The following is a 19,434-nucleotide window of genomic DNA, read 5'->3' on the forward strand; positions in this document are numbered from 1 at the left end:
TTGGGGGGAAGCAGGGGATGGTTAAAAATCAAGTCCCCACCATTTCCAGTGTGGATGTGCCACCAGGCTCTGCATTGTGTTGTGGCAGGTGTGGGACAGAGCAGGATGTGGCAGCAGCCCTGTGACACTGCCACCCCCCAGGATGGCATCTACCGCCCAGAAAGGCGCTTGTGTGAGGGGAGAAAAGGAGAAAAAAGGTATCAAAAAGCGGGTGAAAGAAGCAGTGGTGGGGAAGAAGGTGTGACTTTACAAAAAAACCCCTCAGGTGATATCCAGAAACGAATTATCTCTCTTTATTATTAAATAATTAATCCTCCAGCGATTCAGAAATTCCCCGGCAGCTTGAGCTGGAATGGGAATGGAGGACAGCCCCCCTGTTCCTGGCTTGTCCCCTGATTAGCAGAGATTTCATGGAAGACTAAACACAGCCTGCAGCAGCTGAGGATCACAGCCAAGGGAACAGTGGCTGGGGAGGAGCTGTGACAGGAACTGGATGCTCAGCCCAGTGGGAGCTGGAAAATACTCTCCAGTCTGTCCTGGCCTGACCTTCATGGTATTCCAGCTCCTGCTCCATGGAACCAGTGCCTCTGAGGGGCTCTGGGATGGATGACTCAGAAGAAGGGAGATCCAAACAGCCAACTACAGACACAGAGTTCATCAGATTTACTGGCATGAGCCCCCAGGCCCTCGGACATTTGCTGGTGACACTCATGGCTGGATGTCCTCAAGTGACGCGCTGAGGGGCGACAGGAGCACCTTCCTACTTATCCTTGGCATCCAGCTGGAAACAGAGACCACAGAGTTTGCCAGGGAGCATCAAACATTCCAGCCCCAGCACCATGCCCACAGGTTTGACAGAATCCTGGAATCCAAGGATGGTTTGGCTTGGAAGCAACCTTAAAGCTCTTCCAGTCCCACCCCTGGCCACGGACAGGGACACTTCCCACTAGTCCAGGTTACTCCAAGCAACTGTTTTTCCTCTATCACAGTTGCATCAGCATTATCCCTCAGGGATTCAGAGCAGCACAAGCATCAAGCCAAGGGCTGGCTGGCTGGTCCCCAAAATGTTGGTACTGAAAAAAGGCTAAGAATTCCTACTCATTCCTGCCACATAATCTGAGGGAAGAACAACGTGGATGTTACAATTGCAATCTTGAAGCCAGGTTTTATGAAGCACATTTGGACAATGTATGCCTAAAAAATACTGCTGTGTTTTATGTCAAATGTGGAAAAAACCTCCCAGTGGTCTAAAGGAATGTAGTAATTAACATCAGCACTGAGCTCCAAGTAATTATGAGCTTGTTCCCCTGCAATTTCTCACTCTTGAAGATCCCAGAAGGTTACAGATTTGAGAATGGTGGGGAAAAAATGTCTGTTTAAGGATTCATCACTGCCAAGTGGAGCCGGAGCAGGAACCCCACTCCCTGTCTGGCCACAGCATCTCTGGTTGGGTCTCAGCACAACTGGAGCCTCCCTTCCCTACATACTGCTCCAGAGGAACCTCTGGAAGTGGAAGCACAGCCATGAAGGGACTGTAGGGAGCAAGGGTTTCCAGCCCCTCACAGCCGAGGGAAGCGCTGCCTATGGAACATCCCGGTTTTGTGCTGAGCTTCTACTGCCTCATGGCTCAGCACTACTGGCCAAGGGGATTTCCTGTCTGCTTACTCCCACCTCCTGGAATCTGCACCTCCAGCTACAGAGCTTGTCTGAGAACAAATCACACACCAGGTGATGTAACTGGAAGCTTTTCAGTCCCTGAGAGGGTCACTGCTTTCAGCCCAAATCCTGTCCTTTTCCATGTTCCTAGTTCATCTGGAACTGGCAGATCCATGTCTGCCACAGACACATTCAGCCCACAGCGCTGTGCCCTGGCACATTGGTTGTGAAGCAGCACTCAGGTTTGGGTTGGGTTTTTTTGCACTTTTCTGTGCAATGTGACCCCAGCAAGCACAAACCCACTCCCCTGAATTAACTCCAGCACAGGGAACGCAGGGGCTGAGGGGAGAGCTGGGGGTCTGAGCCTCTTCCTACCTTCTCATTCTCCCTCTGGATCAGTGCTTGCATCTCGTCGTTCCAGCCCAGCAGCTCCACCAGCTTCTCGACGCCGCCGACCACGTCCCCGAGCTGGGCCACGTCGTTGTGGCGCTGCTGCCACGAGAAGGGGCCCACGAGCTCCCGGTTGATGAGGACCCGGGGCACGGAGCTCCGCACGGCTCCAGCCAGGCTGGCAAAGGGCTCCACCTGAGGGGGGGACCGAAGGGGCACAGGGACAGTCACCCCAACCAGGGGCACCAGTTCCCGGCACTCTCGGCTTGGAACTGCTCAGCCGACCCAGCTCTGAAGAGGTCACAGGGTCACCAGTTGCCTGGTGGCCTGTCCTCAGCTCTCCAGGTGCCCACCTGGTTTCCAGAGGGTCCCTCAGAGCACCTCCACCTTATTTCTTACCCTCCACCTCAAATTTCACATCTCTAATCCATTTTCTCGCCTGCTCTAAGCCCTCTCTCCCCTTCAGGCCCTGTTTTCCATGTGCCTTTTTCCCAGACCTCCAGGGATGTCCCGATGACGAAGAGCAGGTCTGCCATGGGGAAGTCTGTGAGGTGCAGGAGGAAGCGCTGCGGGAGCTGCTCCCCGAAGAACACGATGTCAGGCTTGACGACTCCGGTGCACACAGGGCAGCGAGGGATCCTGTCCCCCATGACATCTCCCTGAAGGGAGAGACCCCAAAACTGCCTGTCACAGGGAGTTCAGAACCACCACATGTCCTCAGAGCAACGCCCAACCCCAAACCCGGTCCCCTCCATAAACCTCTTGTCCCCGAGGGCAAAAGAACAGGTTTGGACCTGTCATTACTATAATAATTAATGCTTCCTTGTGTTAATTGTGTTGATGCCCGGCTGAACCCACTCACCCTGAAGTCCTCTCCGGGGAAGTTCCTCTGACACACCATACAGGTGGCAGTGGCAAAGGTGCCATGGGCTTCCACCAGCTTGTCAGGAGGGATCCCAGCCACTGGAATACAGTGTGTGGGAAAGGACTGAGCCAGAGCCTCCCTGTGTGCGTCTCCCCAATCTTGCTTCTCCCCTCAACTCCTGGTGCTGCTGCTGGAGATGGGAAGAGGGCGCTCACCTCTCTCCAACCCGTCGATGTTCTGGGTGTAGAGGCGCAGGAGCAGCCCCTTGTCGTGCAGCAGCCGGAGGAAATAGTGGGCGGAATTGGGGCGGTAGTTGCCGGGATAGAGCTCCTTGGCCAGGGTGAAGAAGGGCTTGGGGTTGATGAAGAAATACCTCAGCTCAAAGATGGCCTCAGGGTAGGGGATGTCGTACTGCTCCAGGTTGTTGTACAGGCCGCTCCCGGGAGACCTGTGGGGACACGGGGTAGCTGAGAGGGGCTGGAGACAGGATCCCAGGATCGATGAGGTTGGAAAAGACCTGCAAGATCATCAACCTGTGATGCATCATCACTGTCAACAAGAGCACCGAGTGCCATGTCCGGCCGTTTCCCGGACACCTCCAGGGACGGTGACTCCAGCACCTCCCTGGGCAGCCCCATCCCATGTTAATCATTTCCATGGACAAGACCTCAGCCCTCCAAGGACACAGAGGATGGAGACATCACCTGAAGTCCGGGATGCCGCTGGGTGTGCTGATCCCGGCGCCAGCCATCACCACCACGCGCCGACATTCCTTCTTCCGGAGCAGCTCAGCCACATCCTTCAAGGTGAGCTTCTGCTTCCCCTTGTCACCTCCCCATCTGCCCAAAATGCCTCTGGCAGCTGCACTCAGACAGAAGGGTCTGGAGCCTTGGATCCTGCTTGGCACAGGGGGAAGCACAGCACTGAGAGAACTGACAGTGACTTTGGCTCAGGGGGGAGAAAATCAGCCCAAAATTCCACAGAAAGCTCTTCTCTGGGCAGGACTGTGCTCGGGCTTCACTAGGAGAAGGCTTGGCTGTTAGTCTGACCCACACCCTGGAGCAGATGTGTCCCTCTGCAATGCCTTATGTGAATCTAAGATACCGGTATTCCTGTGAGAGGGTTTTTTTGGACAGGGATGGACACAAGGCTGCACCCACTGGGAATCACCAGTCTCAGTGTTGATTTGCATTCCTCTGGGATCCAGGAGACCCTGCTGTGTCCCGAGTTCAACAAGTTTCTCTCAGGGTGGCATGTCACCCTGCCCAGGTGAGCAGAGACACTGTCATTTCCCTGTTCCCCCCGTTGGGCTCTGTGTGTCCTTGTCCAAAGGAATCAGAGCCCTGTGCCCAGCTGGGCTGGGAATAGCCATTATCATCTGGGAACAGTCATTAGCAGTTCGGGAACAGTCATTAGCAGCAGGGAACAGCTTCTCCCAGAAAATTAGTGCTGCTGGAGCAGGGCATTGTGCACAGTCCAGACCAGGCATGGGGAGAGCCAGGAGAGCTTGGCAAGCCCGAGGAACTTGGACAGAGCTGGAAGTGTCTCCAGGCCTCAGGGTGGTCAGCTCTGCCTTCCTTGGGATGTGCCAGTTCCTTCGCATGACACTGCTGTCCCAGGGATGTGACACTGCACTGCCCTAGCCTGCTGTCTCTGCCTTCCAAGAGATGTAACACTGCCTTCCCTGGGATGTGTGACTTGCCTTCCTAGGGAGGTGCCCCTGCACTGCCTTTCCCTGCTGTCAGAGGGACACAGCTCTGCTTTCCCAGGAATGAGACCCTGCCTTACCCTGCTGTCACAGGGACGTGACACCACACTGCCTTTCCCTGCTGTCACAAGGATTCGGCTGTGCCCTATCAGACCGGGATCCTGGGGAGCTGAGCTCGGAGTCTTGGAAAACACTGAGATTTCCCTGGCAGAGCCCTGCTCTCCAGGCTCCCAGGCCAGCCCTGCCTCACAAGGTGATGCCCCTGCTCAGACAGCGACGGGACATCCCCCATCACGGGAGCACATCCCATCCCAACACCGACTCCCGTCCTCGCGTTCCGCAGGGATGCTCCAGCCCCCAGCCGGGCATTCCCCACCTACCTCCCGGCTCCGCCGCCGGCCAGCCCCTTCCCGTCCCCGCCGCACCGGGCGGCCCGTGCCGCGCTGCCGCCGGCGCCATGGCAGGGCCCGCGTTCCCACAGGCTCCTCCAGGCTGCAAGAGAGCAGAGCGGTGCTGGGGGCGGCCCGGGGGTCCCGGGGCTCCCCCCGCCCCCGGCGCTCACCGGCCGCCAGCAGCGCCCGCGCCCCGCGCTCCATCGCCGCTACCGCACTGCCGCGAGCGCGCGCGCCCGCGCTCCCGCCACCCGCCGCCGCTCACCCCGCCCGGGGCCGCTCCAGCGGTTCCGGCGGTGCGGGCGCGAGGAGAGGCGGCGGGGGAAGGCCCGGGGGTTGGAGGCGTTGCCGTGGCGACCGCGGGGCGCCGCGGGACCGGCGCGAAGCGAGTGCGCGGCGGCGGCGGGCGCGGGGCGTTACGGTACCCGGCGTGCCCCGCGCGGCCGGAAGTGAGTGCGCACGGCGGGGACGGCGCGGCCTCCTCGCTCCGGTCCCGTCCGACCCCGTCCCGGTCCCGGTCCCGGCCCCGGCTCCGTCCGGGCCCCGCCGCCGCCATGAAGGACGTGCCGGGCTTCCTGCAGCAGAGCCAGAGCGCGGGGCCGGGCCAGGCCGCCGTGTGGCACCGCCTCGAGGAGCTCTACAACAAGAAGTGAGCGGGGACGGGGTGCTGGGGATCGCCCGTCCCGGCTCCCGGAGCCGAGCGCGGCCGGGCCCGCCCGGCTGAGGAGCCCTCGCGGGGCCCCGCTGGACCCGCGTCCCTTTAGCCGCCTCGTTTGTCGGCCGGGAGGTGACTCCGGCGGTGTTTGTCCCTGTCAGGGGGTGCCAGCCCCCGGTTCGCCCCCGATCCGCGCCCTCGTCAGGCGCTGCACGGTGCGCTCGGCTCGGTCCGGCGCTGTTGGGCTCACGGGGGTGTTCTGTGTCCCTAGGCTGTGGCACCAGCTCACCCTGCAGGTGCTGGACTTCGTGCAGGACCCCTGCTTCGCCCAGGGAGATGGGCTCATCAAGGTGAGCATGCTCTTCCCAGCTTTGCTGTTTATGTGTACCAGGAAACACTCGGCCTGTGGGTTTTCTCTTTCCTAATTCTCTTGGAGAATTGCTGACCAGGGTGTGTTCAGCTCCCGGGGTGTTTGCACTGGTGACTGTATGAAAATTCTGCTAAAATCAAATGTCTCGGGTTCAGAAGCTTCAAAGTGATTCTTCACTCATCTAAAATTTTTATTTTGGGCAGTTTCAGGGGGATTTTTTTTTTTAAATTTATTTTCATTCCATGCTTTAGTAAGAGGTTTGGAAGTGCGGGATGGGTTTTCACTGGAAGAAGCCTGTGGGGCTAGAATTAGATAAAATGAGCAGTTCTGGGTTCTGAACAGTGCTGGAATTTCTGTATGGGATGCCCAATTTTCTGGAAAAATCATAGGATCCTCTAATGGTCTGGGTTGGAAGAGACCTCGAGGATCATCATGTTCCACCCTCCCTGGAAGGGACCCTTTCCACTAGCCCAATTGGCTCAGAGCCCTGTCCAGCATTTCCAGGGATGTTCAAATGAGCTGAATAGAGAGGAAATATGGTGAGAAGCTCTGAACCGGGGCTTCCTTTGCCCTGAGTGTCCCTGTCCTTGTTCCTGCAGCTCTACGAGAACTTCATCAGCGAGTTTGAGCACAGGTGAGTTACTGGGGGTCACCTGGGAGGGGCTTGGGGGTCACCTGGGGGGCTTGGGGGACCCTTGCTGACTCTGAGCTGCTCCGTGCAGGGTGAACCCCCTGTCCCTGGTGGAGATTATCCTGCACGTGGTCCGGCAGATGACAGGTGCGTGTCCTCCCCTCTTCCCTGCCCTGTTGTTACCTCTGGAATGCGGCCAGGGACGGGGCAGTCTTGGATGGGAAGTTGTTTTGCTTCTGCTGTGTGGGGAAGGGAAAGTGCTGGCTTAAAAAGATTAAAAAGCTTAAGTTATTGTTAATCCCTGGAGTAGGAAGTCCACAGCTTCCCTTCAGAGGTGGTTGGTGAGGAAAAGGCTGGCTTACCTGGCAGAACCTGCTGCAGGTTGAGGGTGGGTACACCATGGAAAACCTATATTCCAGCCTTCAGGAATCCTGTAAAAGGTGTCTTGGTAGGTGAGGTTTAGCTTCATGAGAGCTGCTCATTTAAATCTATTTTTCCCTCTGCTCCAGATCCCAATGTGGCCCTGACTTTTCTGGAAAAGACCCGGGAAAAGGTATGTTGGAAGTTGTTCTTGGTGTGTTTTGCCTCCAAGCAGGCCAAGAGTCACTGCATGTGTCACCTGTGCTGGAGAGCAGCACATTTCCACAGGGATGGAATATGGTTACAAGTGACATTTATCCAGCCCCTGGAGCACACCTGGCTGCAGGTGACAGTCTGAACAGGTCTCTGTGTCCCTGCAGGTGAAGAGCAGCGATGAGGCTGTGATCCTGTGCAAAACAGCCATCGGGGCCCTCAAGCTCAACATCGGGGACCTGCAGGTGACCAAGGTGAGGGGTGGCCTGGGATGGGGAGTTTTGGGGTGCTGTGACATTCCTTGGTTATCCCAGCTCCCGGCCCCGAGGGGCTTGTGAGCTCACCAGGATGTAGGAGTGACCTGTGGAGGTGTTACCTGAACAAGGCACATGGGATTTGTCATCCTTGGCTGGTTTTAAAATCATCTTTTAAACCCAAAATTATATTTTTCAGGCAGCACAGCTTTGGTTCTCTTAGAGCAATTGCAGAGGGGTGGGTTTGGATGATGGAATCCTGGAATGGTTTGGGTTGGAAGGGATCTTGAAGATCACCCAGTCATGGGCAGGGGCACCTTCCACTAGACCAGGTTGCTCCACCCTGGCCTTGGACACTTCCAGGGCCTGTGCCAGCACCTCTCCACCCTCACAGGGAAGGGTGTGGGAGTGACGGTGCCTTTGCCCAGGATGTCACCAGGGATCCCTTGGGAAGGCTGCCATCCTCCGAGCTGGGAGCTGTAAGAGCCAGGTCTTTTCCTTCCTAGGAGACCATTGAGGAGGTGGAGGAGATGCTGAACACCCTCCCTGGGGTGACATCAGTGCACAGCCGCTTCTACGACCTCTCCAGCAAGTACTACCAGACCGTGGGGAACCACGCCGCCTACTACAAGGATGCACTGCGCTTCCTGGGCTGCATCGAGGTCAAGGACCTGCCAGGTAACTCCTCTCCAGGGGAAATCCCACTTTCCACTCTTGGCTTCATCCCCCCCAACACAAATAAGTGCCCTGGCTGAGGTTTTCCCTCCCTGTCATTTTGGTTGTGGCATGGTGGACTCAAGGTCTGGCTGGACTGAGGAGTGACCCCTGAGGACCTGCTCCTGAGTTGCACTGGGGAAAAAGAGGGAATGCCCTGCCAGAAGGACAAGTTTGTTCCAATTCCCCAAAATATTCACTCTGGATTCAAAAAGCAGCCCTTTTCTGCTGAGGTTACTACAGGCTCCCGAATTTCAGGTGGCATGGGGGAAGTTGAGGGCTGGGAATAGTTTCACATAGGTGAGAGAGGGCTCAATGGATCTCAAAGTGGTGCTTCATCCAAATTATTTTTGGCTTATTTTTCATCCCAATTATTTTTGATTAGGGTATTTTTTATCCATAGTGGTTTTGGCTTGGGTCTTTTTTTAATCCAAATTCTTTTTGTTCTGTTTTTTTTTCCCAGTATCAGAGCAGCAGGAGAGAGCCTTCACCCTGGGGCTGGCTGGGCTGCTGGGAGAAGGCGTCTACAACTTTGGGGAGCTGGTGAGTGCTGCCACACCCCTTCATCCCTGGAGCCCCAGGAGCTGGTTTTCACCTGCTGACACCCCCCTGCCTGTCCCCTGCAGCTGATGCACCCCGTGCTGGAGTCCCTGCGCAGCACAGACCGGCAGTGGCTCATTGACACCCTCTTCGCCTTCAACAGTGGCAACGTGGAGACCTTCCAGGCCCTCAAGTCAGCCTGGGGGCAGCAGGTGAGGGCTCTGGGTCTGCTGAAGGCCCAGGCTTGGGATTTCCACCTGACACTTGGAGTCTGTGGTCTTTTTCTTAATCGCCTTTGCCTCATTCCTGGCTCTGGAGCACTGGTGCAATTCTCATTGGAGCCTAAGAGTGGTTATTCCATCTTGATACACATTATTAGTTTTCTTTTGGCTTCCCTCTGGGGTGCTTCCAGTTGGAAAACAGTGGCTTTCCCTCCTGTTCTGGGAATTGTGAGGGAAAACAGTGATGTTGGATCTTAACCTGTACTGGCTACTCTAGGAATCACTGACATAGCAGTGGATTTGTGAGTTCACTGGCACTTGGATTGTTTTCTGGAACCATTCCTGGCTGGTGGGTGGGCTGTGGCGACCTCCTTCCTCCTAAATGAACCCTCACAGGGATTTATTCCTGTATGTAAAGTTGTTCTGCCCCAGGACAGGGAGAAAATGTAATCCTGACCTGATTTGGTGCCTTTTCTCCCCTCACAGCCTGACCTGGCTGCAAACGAAGCACTCCTGCTGCAGAAGATCCAGCTGTTGTGTCTCATGGAGGTGAGCTGGGATGTGCTCAGTGTGTCTGGTCACTCACCTGCAGGAACTCCTGGATACAGGAATTTCAGTGTGGATTTTGCCTGTAGATGGAGCCACAGGCAGGTGCCATGAAGCAAAACACCTTGTGCTGGGCTGCTTGTCCCTAGGTCCAGGGGGGCTCTCGCGTGGAGTGCCAGGACACGGGCGGGGGGAATGGCTTCTCTGACAGAAGGGTTAGGTGGGATATTGGGAAGAATATCTTCCCTGTGGGGGTGGAGAGGCCCTGGCACAGGTTGCCCAGAGAAACTGTGGCTGTGCCATCCCTGGAAGTGTCCAAGGCCAGGTTGGACGGGGCTTGGAGCAACCTGGGATAGTGGAAGGTGTCCGTTCTGTGATGTGGAGGAGAGGGAGAGCAACCCTTCAGGGATGGTGTCTGGAGTATGTTGCAGTGCAACATAAGACTTTTAGAACACAGTTAAACATCTTTGTTTCCCAAAGAGTGATGGTCCTTTCCCTGGTTGATGACCTGAAACAGTCCCTTCCTGTCACTGGAAGGCTCTGTTGTCACCACACTATACTGGTGTAAATCATTCTTGTTTGACTTCTTTTGAGATGAGTTAAACATGAGAAATGCAGTTGCCTGTGCAGTGTGGGACTGGGCAGGGCAGATTGGGAGAGGCTCTGTGAGCTGTGGGAATCCCTAAAACCCTGTGGGGGTTGTGTTTTTGGTTTGTTCCCTGGATCCAGATGACTTTCACCCGCCCGGCCAACCACCGCCAGCTGACCTTCGAGGAGATTGCCAAGAGTGCCAAAGTCACCGTCAACGAGGTGAGTTTGGGGTTAGGCACCCTTGGTAATGTCCAGGTTCTGGAGCTCTGAGACTGCCTGAATGGACCTGAACCACACAGAATCCCAGAATCATTTAGGCTGGAAAATACCTCCAAGATCACCAAGTCCAACCTGTGCCCAGAGCACTGAGTTCCACATGCAGTCATTCCTTGGGCACTTCCAGGGATGGGGACTTCAACATCTCCCTGGGCAGCCCTTTCCATGGCCTGACAGCCATTCCCATGAAGAAATTCTTCTTGATGTTCAACCTGAACCTCCCCTGATGCAGCTTGAGGCCTTTTCCTCTTGTCCTGTCACTTGGTCCCTGGGAGAAGAGACCAGCTCCCACCTGCTGCTTGGGAACAATTGGGCTCTTTTGGCTTTTTCCAATTGACTTGTTCTTCCATGGATTTCAGAGAAAAGAAAATAAATCTAGTTTTAGGGAAAAAGAACTAAAAAAACTAGAAAACCCTAAAATCCAGTTTTAGGGAGAAGAACTCCTCTGTGTTGAAGTCCTGAGTCTCAAGGCAGCTACCTGAAAGGGGACAGGTGTGAGAGCTGCAGCCCTGGTTTCTCAGGGGATCTCATGTGAATATGCCAAGTTTTATTCCTCTCAGGGAGAAAACAGGGTGATCTGGGTCATTTCCCAGGATTATCTGTGTTCCCAGGTGGAGCTGCTGGTGATGAAGGCGCTCTCAGTGGGGCTGGTGAAGGGCAGCATCGATGAGGTGGACAAGAGGGTGCACATGACGTGGGTGCAGCCACGGGTGCTGGACCTGCAGCAGGTAAGGGCCACCAGCTCCAGATGGGCCAGGGTGAGGTGACCTGGGAGTGACGCGAGCTGGGATGAGTCATGGCCTGGGAATGAGCCTCCTTGGGGGCTTGGCTTTGCCCCTGGGGTGTTTCACCCAGAAACCTTCCAGGAGGTGGGACAGGACAGGGCTGGCATGTCCCCTGTGGAAGCTGCACAAACACCATGGAGCACTGAAGCCATAGCTGTGTTTTCCAGAAGGATCCAGGCCTCATTCCTAAATGAATGAAACAACCTCTGGGAGTTTTGGGGATGTAGGAGGCACATTCCTCTTGGGAAGAGAGAAGTTCAGGATGGTAATGGAGCTGTTGAACTTCTCAAGTTCATCTTTGTAACACTTAAGGAGAGTGCAGGGCTTTTGAAACCCAAAACCGAGTGCCTGGAATTCCAGCTGCAGATGATCCATCTGGTGCATTTCAGTTTAACCCTTGCTGATTTGCTGGTAGAAGCTGTTAATCCCAGAATCCCAGGATGGTTTGGGTTGGGAGTGACCTTAAAGCTCATCCAGTGCCATGCCCCTGCCATGGGCAGGGACACATTCCACTATCCCAAGTTGCTCCAAGCCCTGTCCAACCTGGCGTGGAACGCTTCCAGGGGTGGTGCATCTCCCTTTCTCAGTGTGTGGGGCTTTGAGAAGCGGTTTGAGCTCTCAGGTGTGAGAAGGAACCTGTGGGCATTGCCAGGAGCTGAGGCACTCTGTCCCTGTGGCCTTGCCTTGCAGATCAAGGGGATGAAGGATCGCCTGGAGTTCTGGTGCACGGACGTGCGGAGTATGGAGATGCTGGTGGAGCACCAAGCCCACGACATCCTGACATAGAGGAGAGAGTGATTCCTGCTGCTCCTGAGGCCGGCAGCACTCAGACCACTGACTGCACTGAATCCTTGGAGGGGTGGGTGGGCAGAGCCAGGAGCAGCCTGGGATGTGGTGAGCAGGAGGACGAGGACGTGGCCTTTTGCTGTGTGACCCTTTGGTGCTCGAGCCAAGCTTTCCCTCTGCTGGCACAAGTGGCTCTGATCCCTGATCCCAGAGCTCCCTCCTTGGGGGATGGATCGCTCCTGATCCCTTCTGCCTCCTGCTGCTGCAGGAGGGTGGGATCCTAGTGCAGGATCCAAGGGGTCTTGGCCTTAGGGGAGACAGCCTGTCCCGCTGCCCTCTCCCCCTGCCCCTGCAGCAGCCTGAGGCAGCATTCCCCAAACCATCTTCCCCAAATCCTATTCCTCCCCTGGCCCCGCTTCTCCCCGCCCCTCCTCATCTGCAGCAGAGGGAGTGTTTGCTCCATCCAAGGGTTTTCCCGGGATTCCTGGTTAGTGGGTGTGTCCATACACTTGAGGGGGTGGTTGTCTTTCACCAGCGCTTCGTGCTCAGGTGAGGTGCAGTGGCATTGCCGGAATAAACGTCTCTGCCTTCCCTTTTTGGGAATTCTGTGTTGTCTCCATCCCTGGCAGCTGAGCTGCTGCTGATTCCTTTAAAAATGTGTGTCCACGGTCAGGCCTTGCCACTGCTGGGATTCAGGAGCTTTCCTCACCAGTTTGGTTCTCTGGTGTCATTAGTAAATGGCACTGCTGGAATTTTTGTATTTTTCCTGCCTTGACTGAGGGTGTAAATCCAGCAAAAGAAAGGAAGGGAGCATGTGGCTGATGCCAGACTCCCAGAGTGAAGAGATACCTCACACAAGGGAGACAAACTTTGGAAAACAGGACAAAGTGGAATTGCAGGCATCTTTTCCTGCTCACCCTCCTGATGCTCTCCAGGCCCTTCTGGCTGAAATTCCCTCCTGGATAGGGGTTCTTCAGTGCCCAGTGCCTGCCTCTTCCCTGCCCAGCCAGTGGGTTTGCTTTGTCCCAATTTGAATTTGAATTGTCCCAATTCCTGGTGCCACTTTTGCTGACTTCAGGAGAACACGTGGAAGAAGTAAATGTTGTGATCAGGAAAATATTCCCTTTATTTCATAGCCAAGTACAGGAGAAGGCTTAAAGGAGCAGTCTCCTTCCCAGTGCCATGTCAGATCCCACCCTCATTCCCATGGCTGTCACTACGCTTTAGGGAATAAAGGAAACTCCACTGGAGTAATTGACCTGTGGGGCTTGAGATCAGCATCCAAAACCCGGAATGTCACTGTGGGAAGCAGAAACAGCTTCTCCCAGGAGCATTCTGACAGTTCCCGTGCTGTGGGAGCGCTCTCCTGGCTGTGAAGCTCCGAGTTGCTCCTGGGAATGAGGGTCAGATCTGCGGAACTGTGACAGCTCCAGAGGTTTTTCCAGGATACCTGGAAGTACCCCTCACTACCCAAACCTTCCTTGTGCTGGCTGCTTCCCTGGCACAGGTAATTTGGGATGTGGTGGGTGGAGAGGCCTTTCCTGCAAGGAGAGTAGTGGGCAGGTGTGGCACCCTTTTAATATCACTTCCAGCCTTTGACTGTTTTCCTGCCGGGAATTTACCTTGGAATGGCTTCCTTGCTTGTGCTAGGAGAGGTGACTGGGTGCACCAGCCCTGCAGGTGTCAGAGGCTCCCGAGGGAATGTGGCTTCCCATTGGAACCTGCTGCCAGCCCTTGAGGGAATGCTGCCATCAGGACAGTGGGCAGAGATCTGGATCATTCCCTACGGACACCCCCATGGATGGAGCAAACCCAAGGAGCCATTGTTGAATGCAAAGGTGGATTTTAATGAGCAGGTTCGGGGGGTTCCATCCCAGCAAGGCTCTGTCCCGAGGCCTCTTCCCTCGGGATTCTCTCAGCAGGGAGCAGGCTGTTCCTGCCACTCCTCACTCTGGCCTGCTCCTGTAGTTGTGTATGTTGCCCAGGACCCAGCCTGTGGGCAGCAGGAAGGATGAGAACATCATGGCGAGGGCGATGGCTTGTTCCTGAGGGGGACAAGGAGCGGGAATCAGTGGGATGGCAGTGCCACAGCCATGGCACACGGGGCTCTCGGGATGCTGCCATCCAACACCACACACCCAGCTCGCTTCCCTGTGCTCTTCCCAGTCCCTTGACCCGCCCTGGGGCTGTGGAGGGAGGTTTGGGGAGCAGAGCTGTTCCCACTGGCAGTGGATCCAGCTGGTGCTCTCCAGGTTTGTTGTTTCTCTGGGACGCTGGAGCAGTGCATGACCTTGAGGCTGTGGCCAGGGCCTGCAGTGTTCCTGACTTTCAGATGACTTTGGGATGGGAATTGCAGCCAGCAGCAGCCCCTTGTTTCCCCAGTGCAACCAGGACAGCATTAACCCCCCACACTGGCACCTTTCTTTGATTTATTTGCCTGGAAAAAGCTTCCCCAGGCACCTGCAGCTCCTTTGTTGAAGACCCTGTAAAGGCAGCAGAGTGAAAACCCCCAAAAAAGGGGCGGAGGGGGAACCAGGCAGGATTTTGGTGGAAAGCTCCTTTTTCCCAGTTTGTTTCACCCAGCCTGGGAGGGTCTGGTTTGGGGGGACTGTCCCCACAGGGGGAGTGTCAGAGGGACTTTGGGCTCTGTGCTGACAGCATCCCCTGTCCTTGCCTGTGGGGACACCCCTTTGGAATGACTGTCCCAGGATAGGGGGACAGGGTCTGTGTCTGAGGGACCACCAGTGTCCCTGCTGCCCCTTGCCCTGGGCTGCAGGGGTCCCCCAAACCCCAAAGGTTAAAGCAGGGCCTGAAAGGACAAAACCAAACAGAAGCAGGAGCCAGAGGTGGGGAGCAGGGCATGGACACCATGGGGGTGTGGGCTGGAGCCTGAGGGCATATTCCTTCTTTTCCTCCCCCTCCCCTTTTGCTTCCACCCCCTTCCAAAATAATTTGGCCCTGACACAGAGGGTTTGGGCCCTTTCAACTGGGTGTTCCCACTTTTTCAGCCCCCTCAGAATACTCACACCGGCGGAGAGTGGGTGCTCGGGGGGGTGGGAGCGGAGCTGTGCCTGGGGGACCCGGCTGATCCGGAGTGCAGCTGCCAGGAGCTGGGAGCCCCTCTGGAAACCCCTCATGGCGCTGTCAGGGCGATCCTGCTGCTCCTCTCTCTGCAGCTGCCCAGCTTGTCACTGTCACTGCTGCCACCACCCCCCAGCCGCTCCTTGGCACAGCTCCAGGGGCACAGGGAGGAACAGCCTGACACTGCCAGGTTTTCCCAAATTGCTCTCTGCTTAATTTTTCTTCCCTTAATTGGTTTGGGATTTTTTTTCCCCTCAGTACTGGGCAGGACTCAGAGACCAAAACTGTCCCCAGCCAGCACAGGGGGACACTGAGACACTCTAGGGGAGAGCAAAGACGTCCTCTTGGAGGGGCCTTTTCCCTTAGAGCAAAACTCTTTCTTTGGAGCAGGGCTCCTCTCTCCTTGGACCTCGTCTTCTGTGGGCTTTTATAAACTCTTTAACACTCCAAACACCATTCAGTGAGAAAGGACTTTCTGGAAAGGGCTATTTCCAAATTCCTCTGATAAAGGGAAGGAAGTGGGGTGCGTGCCACTGGGATCTGCTGGGAAAGGAACTGCTCATCCCTGTGTGCCAGTGGCTGCTCTAGGGGGAATCCAGTGCCACAGAACCCCTGTGGATGCCCAGCCGCTCTCCGGGGGATAGATTCCTGTGCTGAAATCAGCAGCTACTTGTGAGGAACAAACCAAAGGGGGAATGAATCCTGCTGGGGCATAGCTGGGATCAGACTCTGGAGTACCAAAGGAGTAGAGCTGGGAGCAAGTGTTACTGGTTGGGCTCTGCCCTTTGTCAGGGTGTCCCCAGGGCATCCCTGGGGTATTGGCAATTGTAGGATTGACCCTGCCAGGCTCCATAGGGGCTTTTCCATGGATTTACAGCGGAGGACAGATGTGTTACGCCAATCCTGTAAGTGCTGGATCGGGCAATAAAATAATGCCAGTGAGCACCGGGGCCGGTGGCCACTTGCAAAGGCTGGTGGCACCTGGCTGCAGCTCCAGCCTGGATCCCTGACCCACCAGGGTGGGACCGGCTGGAAGAGGCTTGGAAAAGCATGCCAAAGCTAAAGTCCAGATGGAATTTTTGTCCTCCCTGGAAACAGGCGAGGGGAAGAGTCAGAGCGTGGCTGGGGACACGGGAGGTCAGTGGGGAGTGCTGCTAACCCGGCTCTCTGCCAGCGGCTTTGGGATCATAGATCATCCAACTTGGTTTTCCTCTTTCAGTTCCTCCTTGCCAGGCACAGGGCAGCCCCAGGACTGCCGCGCTCCCTCCGTGGGCACTGAGCTCAGCTGCTTGTCCAGGATCATTTTTCCAACTATTTCTTTTAAAGGAGACGGGAAAAAAAGCGATTTCCTTCCTTCTTTCTCGGTTCGGCAACTTCCGTCCTTCCCTGCAGCAGCTCTCCGCCTGCACAGGCTGATCCGGCCCCGGGACAGAAGGCAAGAGCCACCTCCTCCCTTCCGCACCCCGGGGCTTGGGCTGGGTCGGGATTTTTCACTTTCCCGAAGGCAGGATTTTCCTCACAGTTCAGTCTCAGGGAGGAAACCGAGCTGAGCCTGAGCGTTCCTGCAATCCGGCTGCTGTCAGGGAGGGATTTGGGGGCTGGGCACCCTCCTTGCCCCTGTGTCACCCTGGCTGGATTCCCAGCTCCGCTCAGAGTCTCTCCCAGCCTCATTTCGTCATTCCTGTGTTTTTCCTGTGCCTGGCATTGCCAGGAGCCAGCTGCAGCTGCCTTTTGTCAGGGGCTGCTTACGCCTGTCCGTATCTGTACATATCTTTAGTCTATAAATATATATATATATATATATATGTTTGTACGTGACACATAAACATAGTTTTATGTATAAATCGGTGCCATAGAAGGGTCCTGCCCCAGGAAGCTGAGCTGGAGATGCGGGAGTGAGGGGGAACAGAGGGGTGCAGTGAGCTGGGAGAGAGAGGGGGAAGTGTCAGGAACTTTTCAAAATGTCACGAACAGCACTGGGAGGAAGAGCAGGCCAGATGGGGAAGGAAGGTGGCTTTGTGTGTTGGGAGAAGCGGCAGCAGAAGAGGAAGAGGGAGGAGGCTGAGAAATGATGAAACCCGTGAGCTGTCAGGATTTGGGACAGCTGGAGATGAGGTGAAGGAGCTGATGGGATGCACCCCGGGGCTGGGAGGAAGCTGGGATGGGGGAAAACCTCTGGAGGTGACCTGAGGGGACACTAAAAGGAGCAGAGACAGCTGGTGGCAGGCAGGGGGTGACGGGGAGCGGGCCAGCACTTTGTCCCCTCAGCCCTCATCCCGTCCCCGCGGCCCCGCAGGTGTGGCCAGCGGCGATGGCCGAGGGCGACCCGGGCGTGTTCACGGCCACGGCTCTGCCCGGGGACCCGCGGCTGCTGCCCACGGTGACCAACACCTTCCTGGGCACCCGCGTGTTCCGGGACATCCTGCACGCCGCCGGAGTGTACAGCGGGGCCGCGGGGGACACGCACCGCGCCGATGTCCCCAGCCCCCTGGGGCTGCGCATGGCAGCGCCCGGCGCCTGCAGCCCCGCCGAGAGCTTCACCCTCAACACCTGGACAGGTGAGCAGGGAGCCGGCACCTCCCCTGGCGGCTCTGCCGGAGCTTCGGCTCTCTCTGCTTTTGCCGCCTCTTCTGCTCAGTCACATCTTCCTTCGCCTCATTCTCCGTTCGCCTCGGGGTGCTGTTCCTCTGGAACAAGCGGAAAGTTCCCCTTTTGTGTGGGAATAAATGATTTTCGGGCTGTAGCTCTATCCCAGCTGGGGCCAGGCTCGGCAGACAGTCTTTAATCACGGAGCCTGGTAAAATGTTTGATGGCACAGACCATCCCAGCCAGGCTCGCTGTCAGTGGTGTTGTCCAGTCCACAACTGGATCTGGACCTGGGAAAAGCAATTCCTTGGCCAGTGGGAAGCGGTGGATAGGCCAGAGGCAGCAATCCAAATCTTTCCAAAGGCCGGTGGCTCTGGCTGTGCTTACAGGGACCTTCAACCACACGATTCAGTGCCCTGGATACACGGCCACCCACCAGCTCTACGCCCACCACTCCCTGGTGCACCTGATGGCCTTCAGCATCACCATCCAGCGCTTGGATGGCTCCACACATCCCATCACCATCCAGCTCCAGAGCCTGTTCGTGCCACAGAGCCAGGACCTGGATTTGACCCCAGGGCCAGACTTCCAGGGGGCGCAGTGAGTGTGGGGGATGGGGGTCCCTGCCCTGAGCCCACCCTCCACGGGCGGAGGCGCAGTGCCCTGTTCTTCCCTGAGGAATAAACTGCAGATAGAAGGCTGGAGCGGGGCTGGAATGGTGAGGGGTGTAGGGCTGGAATGGTGAGGGGTGTGGGGCTGGAATGATGAGGGGTGTGGAACTGGAATGGTGAGGGATGTAGGGCTGGAATGGTGAGGGGTGTGGAGGCTTCTGCATTAAACATAGAAACATTTTTATTACTTCCAACTCCAGAATTATCCCTCACACTGATGTGTGAGAGCAGTGAAGGTGACAGGGGCTAGATGTGATTCCAGAAGTGAGGTGATGACCTTTAGAACCAGATTTCTGGGGCCAGAGATCATTTGTGATGGCTTCCCACTGCCGGAGGGTAGGGTAAGATGGCACGTTGGGAAGAAACACCTTCCTCAATTGCTTCCCGTCTCCGGCAGCTACATCTACGGGCAGACGCTGGTTCCCGAGGTGGAGGGGGGCCCGCGTCCCACTGTCCACATGCTGTGGACCCCCATCCCGCACTCGCTGACGCTGGGCGGGGAGGAGCGGGAGCGGCGCTGGGAGTTCCTGACGGCCGTGGCCGGGAGCGAGGAGGAGGCGAAGCGCAGCTTCAGCTCGGGGCTGTCGCTGCTGGCCGCGGGCTCCCTGCACCGCTCCCACGTCCGCGCCTGGGCCGCGCTGCGCCGCGGATGCTCCGTGGAGCTGGACGGGCCCCTGGCCCTGCGCCAGGCGCTCCACGGCTGCCTCTACTACCTGCTGAGCGCCATCCCGCCCCGGGACAGCCCCGCGGTCCTGTTCCACGGCATCAGCCCCGGCGGCTTGTCCAACGGCACCCGCGGCGAGGACTACTGGGGACACGTCTTCTGGGACCAGGTGAGGGGGGCCGTGCTCACCTGGGGGCCTGGCACGGCGAGTGGGGTGGAGGAGACTCCATCCTTCCATCGGGATGGAGCAGACCATCCTTCAGTACGGATGGAGAAGGCTCCATCTTTCCATCGGGATGAAGGTGTACTTGAAGGGTGGAGCTGGCGGGAGCATTTGGATGCTTCCCCCTGAGCCGATCCCTCCCCGCAGGACACCTGGATGTTCCCGAATATCCTGCTGCTGTATCCCGAGGCTGCCCGCGCTATCCTGCAATACCGGATCCGCACGCTGGAGGGCGCCAGGCGCAACGCGCAGGAAC

The 19,434-nt window shown here is 56.7% G+C and overlaps 3 protein-coding genes and 1 long non-coding RNA gene across 7 annotated transcripts in view; 2 read left to right on the forward strand and 2 right to left on the reverse strand.

Moving 5' to 3' along the window:
* Positions 1-266: 266 nt before the first annotated feature.
* Positions 267-5,215, reverse strand: SIRT3 (sirtuin 3). Of its 4 annotated transcripts, XM_019006843.2 has the most exons (8): positions 5,182-5,199; positions 5,000-5,111; positions 3,616-3,807; positions 3,127-3,428; positions 2,909-3,009; positions 2,544-2,705; positions 2,032-2,241; positions 267-781 (listed from the first exon to the last, which is right to left on the reverse strand). In XM_019006843.2, exons 3-8 carry the CDS (start codon positions 3,660-3,662, stop codon positions 761-763), a joined length of 843 nt encoding a protein of 280 aa, XP_018862388.1. In that variant the 5' UTR covers positions 3,663-3,807; positions 5,000-5,111; positions 5,182-5,199; the 3' UTR covers positions 267-760. The 4 variants fall into 4 exon arrangements, with proteins under 4 accessions (XP_018862388.1, XP_015485092.1, XP_033371238.1 ...); XM_015629606.3 differs by lacking the exon at positions 5,182-5,199 and having other exon boundaries at positions 3,127-3,359; XM_033515346.1 differs by lacking the exons at positions 267-781; positions 2,032-2,241; positions 2,909-3,009 and having other exon boundaries at positions 2,543-2,705; positions 5,182-5,215.
* A 246-nt stretch (positions 5,216-5,461) lies between these two features.
* Positions 5,462-12,556, forward strand: PSMD13 (proteasome 26S subunit, non-ATPase 13). Its single transcript, XM_015632330.2, has 13 exons — positions 5,462-5,660; positions 5,938-6,016; positions 6,636-6,670; positions 6,759-6,814; positions 7,177-7,220; positions 7,408-7,494; positions 8,001-8,172; positions 8,672-8,751; positions 8,835-8,960; positions 9,456-9,518; positions 10,245-10,325; positions 10,994-11,110; positions 11,858-12,556. The coding sequence occupies exons 1-13, from the start codon at positions 5,566-5,568 to the stop codon at positions 11,951-11,953; spliced, it is 1,131 nt and encodes a 376-aa protein (XP_015487816.1). The 5' UTR covers positions 5,462-5,565; the 3' UTR covers positions 11,954-12,556.
* A 1,220-nt stretch (positions 12,557-13,776) lies between these two features.
* Positions 13,777-15,133, reverse strand: LOC107206477. Its single transcript, XR_001522426.3, has 2 exons — positions 14,980-15,133; positions 13,777-13,998 (listed from the first exon to the last, which is right to left on the reverse strand). It is a non-coding gene; the product is annotated as an uncharacterized LOC107206477 (long non-coding RNA).
* An 87-nt stretch (positions 15,134-15,220) lies between these two features.
* PGGHG (protein-glucosylgalactosylhydroxylysine glucosidase) overlaps positions 15,221-19,434 on the forward strand; it is a 9,547-nt gene continuing 5,333 nt past the window's right edge. Inside the window, exons 1-5 of the mRNA XM_015629579.3 lie at positions 15,221-16,469; positions 17,331-17,592; positions 18,010-18,220; positions 18,689-19,124; positions 19,326-19,426. Of these exons, the coding sequence (XP_015485065.1) occupies positions 17,346-17,592; positions 18,010-18,220; positions 18,689-19,124; positions 19,326-19,426 (995 nt within the window). The 5' untranslated portion in view covers positions 15,221-16,469; positions 17,331-17,345. The remainder of the gene's footprint in view (positions 16,470-17,330; positions 17,593-18,009; positions 18,221-18,688; positions 19,125-19,325; positions 19,427-19,434) is intronic.

Source organism: Parus major, chromosome 5 (genome assembly GCF_001522545.3).
Source record: "Parus major isolate Abel chromosome 5, Parus_major1.1, whole genome shotgun sequence".
NCBI classification, from domain to species: domain Eukaryota; kingdom Metazoa; phylum Chordata; class Aves; order Passeriformes; family Paridae; genus Parus; species Parus major.

Coding starts and splice junctions, on each gene's coding strand:
- PSMD13 (XM_015632330.2), top strand. CDS start 5,566: ATGAAGGACGTGCCGGGCTTCCTGCAGCAGAGCCAGAGCGCGGGGCCG. Junction 7,495..8,000: donor GGGACCTGCAGGTGACCAAG/GTGAGGGGTGGC, acceptor TTTCCTTCCTAG/GAGACCATTGAGGAGGTGGA. Junction 8,961..9,455: donor AGTCAGCCTGGGGGCAGCAG/GTGAGGGCTCTG, acceptor CTCCCCTCACAG/CCTGACCTGGCTGCAAACGA.
- SIRT3 (XM_019006843.2), bottom strand. CDS start 3,662: ATGGCTGGCGCCGGGATCAGCACACCCAGCGGCATCCCGGACTTCAG. Junction 3,429..3,615: donor AGCGGCATCCCGGACTTCAG/GTGATGTCTCCA, acceptor ATGATCTTGCAG/GTCTTTTCCAACCTCATCGA. Junction 2,706..2,908: donor TCCCCGGAGAGGACTTCAGG/GTGAGTGGGTTC, acceptor CTCTCCCTTCAG/GGAGATGTCATGGGGGACAG.